This window comes from Neomonachus schauinslandi, unplaced genomic scaffold (genome assembly GCF_002201575.2).
Source record: "Neomonachus schauinslandi unplaced genomic scaffold, ASM220157v2 HiC_scaffold_1985, whole genome shotgun sequence".
Lineage (NCBI taxonomy): Eukaryota > Metazoa > Chordata > Mammalia > Carnivora > Phocidae > Neomonachus > Neomonachus schauinslandi.
Window position 1 is genome coordinate 1 of NW_025410675.1, and position 2,248 is coordinate 2,248.

The 2,248-nt window shown below is 38.3% G+C and overlaps 1 protein-coding gene across 1 annotated transcript; it reads left to right on the top strand.

Annotated features, from left to right (window-relative positions):
- The first annotated feature begins 448 nt into the window (after positions 1 to 448).
- On the top strand, positions 449 to 901 carry LOC110586606 (RING finger protein 11-like). The gene has a single exon (XM_044912413.1). It carries the CDS (start codon positions 449 to 451, stop codon positions 899 to 901), a length of 453 nt encoding a protein of 150 aa, XP_044768348.1.
- The last annotated feature ends 1,347 nt before the right edge of the window (positions 902 to 2,248 follow it).

Here is a 2,248-nt window from a genome sequence, read left to right on the forward strand (position 1 = left end):
CTACAGGCAGCAACCAGGGTGATGGGCGGGCCCTGGGCTTGTGCATAACCCTGGGCGGCTTAGGCTCTCAGTGTTTCCAATACCATTTAGACACATCATTCCTACTACACTGTGGTAATTCTTGCTCACTAGGGCAATCTTTGACTTTAATGGATTAATAAAGAAACACATCTGTTAACACATCAACGGTTTGGGGTTTTGATAAATTTGATAATGGTTTTGTAATATAATTCTTTTCCTGTGTGACCCTATATATATTATCTTAAGCACTTAAAAGCATTGTCCTGGGAAGGGGCCCATAAGCATATGCGAAGAAGTCCATGACCCGAAATGATCAAGAACCCTTCTTTGGGATCTTCAGATCCTTGAAAGACTCTGGGTTTTGAAAATGCACCGAGAGGGAAGACTGTCAGAACAGTGCACAGATCACACATCCTAGCCCCGGAAGATGGAGAACTGCCTCCAATCCCCCACTTCGGATGACATCTCCCTGCTTCTGGAGTCTCAGTCCAACACGGCTAGTTTTGGTGAGGGGGCAGAGCAGGATCAGGAGCCACCATGGCCATATCAGGAACTAGTTCCAGTTCTGGTCTATCATTCAACACCGAGCCAGACTCCCCTAGCAACTCAGCTGACTGAAGAGCAACAAATTAGGATAGCTCAAAGGATAGGCCTTATACAACATCTGCCTAAAGGAGTTTATGACCCTGGAAGGGATGGATCAGAAAAAACGATCCAGGAAGGTGTTATCTGTGTGATGGACTTTGTTCATGGCGACCCGATTCAATTTCTGCCGTGCATGCACATGTATCTCCTGGACTGTATAGATGACTGGTTGATGAGATCCCTCACGTGCCCCTCTTTCATGGAGCCAGGTGATGCTGCCCTGCTTTTGTCCTAGGAGACTAATTGAGCCCAAGTCTCCGGTTTGACCTCAAGTGAACCATCATTTTTGGTGGTTTTGATCTGTTGTCACAGGGCCCAAAGAACCAGGGATTAGGAATTAAGATCATGCACAAAAGTTTCCTAAAAATTCCTGAATGGCTGCAGATGTTGGAGGAAAAAAATACGTGATATTTTAGAAACTGAGGGGGGAAAGTAAGGTGGTATTTTTATGTAAAGCTTGACCCAGTGTTTAAAATTATAATTGTATTTAGATGCTGTTATGCTCCAGTGCATAGGAATTGTGTAAAGTGTTACAGAAGCTGTATATGTTTAAATTGTGTGTGTTGAAGATAAGGAAAAAGATAGTGGTTGTTTTCCTGAATGTTTTCTCTTTTCCCCCCACCCAAATTTTTTTCTGAAGTTGCTGGCATTTGGATCAAGGTTTTATTAAAAGCTACATTTTATAACACTGGCACCAAAAAAAGTAGTTTTAAGCTTGTTGGCACAGTTCTTTTTTTCCATTGAAAATGGATATTATTGCCTTAGGTCTTTTTAAATAGTGTATTATTATCGTTGGGGCTGGCTCTGTGCTTGAAAACTAGTTTATGTATAACCCGTTACAAGTGCTCTATCTGGTTGCTGTTAGGAAATGCAGAATTCAAAGTGATCTAGCTTGTAAGCAAACTGAGATGCACCATCCTTTTTCTATAAAAACTGAGTTAATGTCAAGAGCCCACTCTAGTAAAGTGGGGTTTACTATTACCCTTTCCTATGTGTTTTACCTAATTATTTTGGTTGTTAATATGGTAATAATTAAAAGTCAAGGTCAATTTTACAAGCCATACAAGACTCATAATCATAGGAAACAAACAGGGTTGCTGGAAGGGAGAGGGTAAGGGGATAGGGTAATTGGGTGATGGACATTGGGGAGGGTATGTGTTGTAATGAGCACTGGGTACTATATAAGACTGATGAATCACAGACCTGTACTCCTGAAACAAATAATACACTGTATGTTAGTTAATTGAATTTAAATTTTTAAAAAAAGGTAAATACAAAAAAAAATCCTAAAAAAAAGAGAAAGAAAATGTGTCTACATTCACTAGATAGTCCATTGTGTATCTTATTATGTCTGATTTATTTTGGTTTCTTACCACATCTTTCTAAACCATAATGTTGTTTATAAATATTGATATTATTTGTTTATATGAAATTGTATGCCTTTATGTAAATGGTTTCTTTTTTTTCAATTACAATATGCTAATCAAAATTTATAATTAAATAAGTTTAACTGAGCTGTATTTTTGTTTGGTTTGCATTATTTTCCTGTTATTAAAATAAGCCATATCACTTTAAAAAAAAA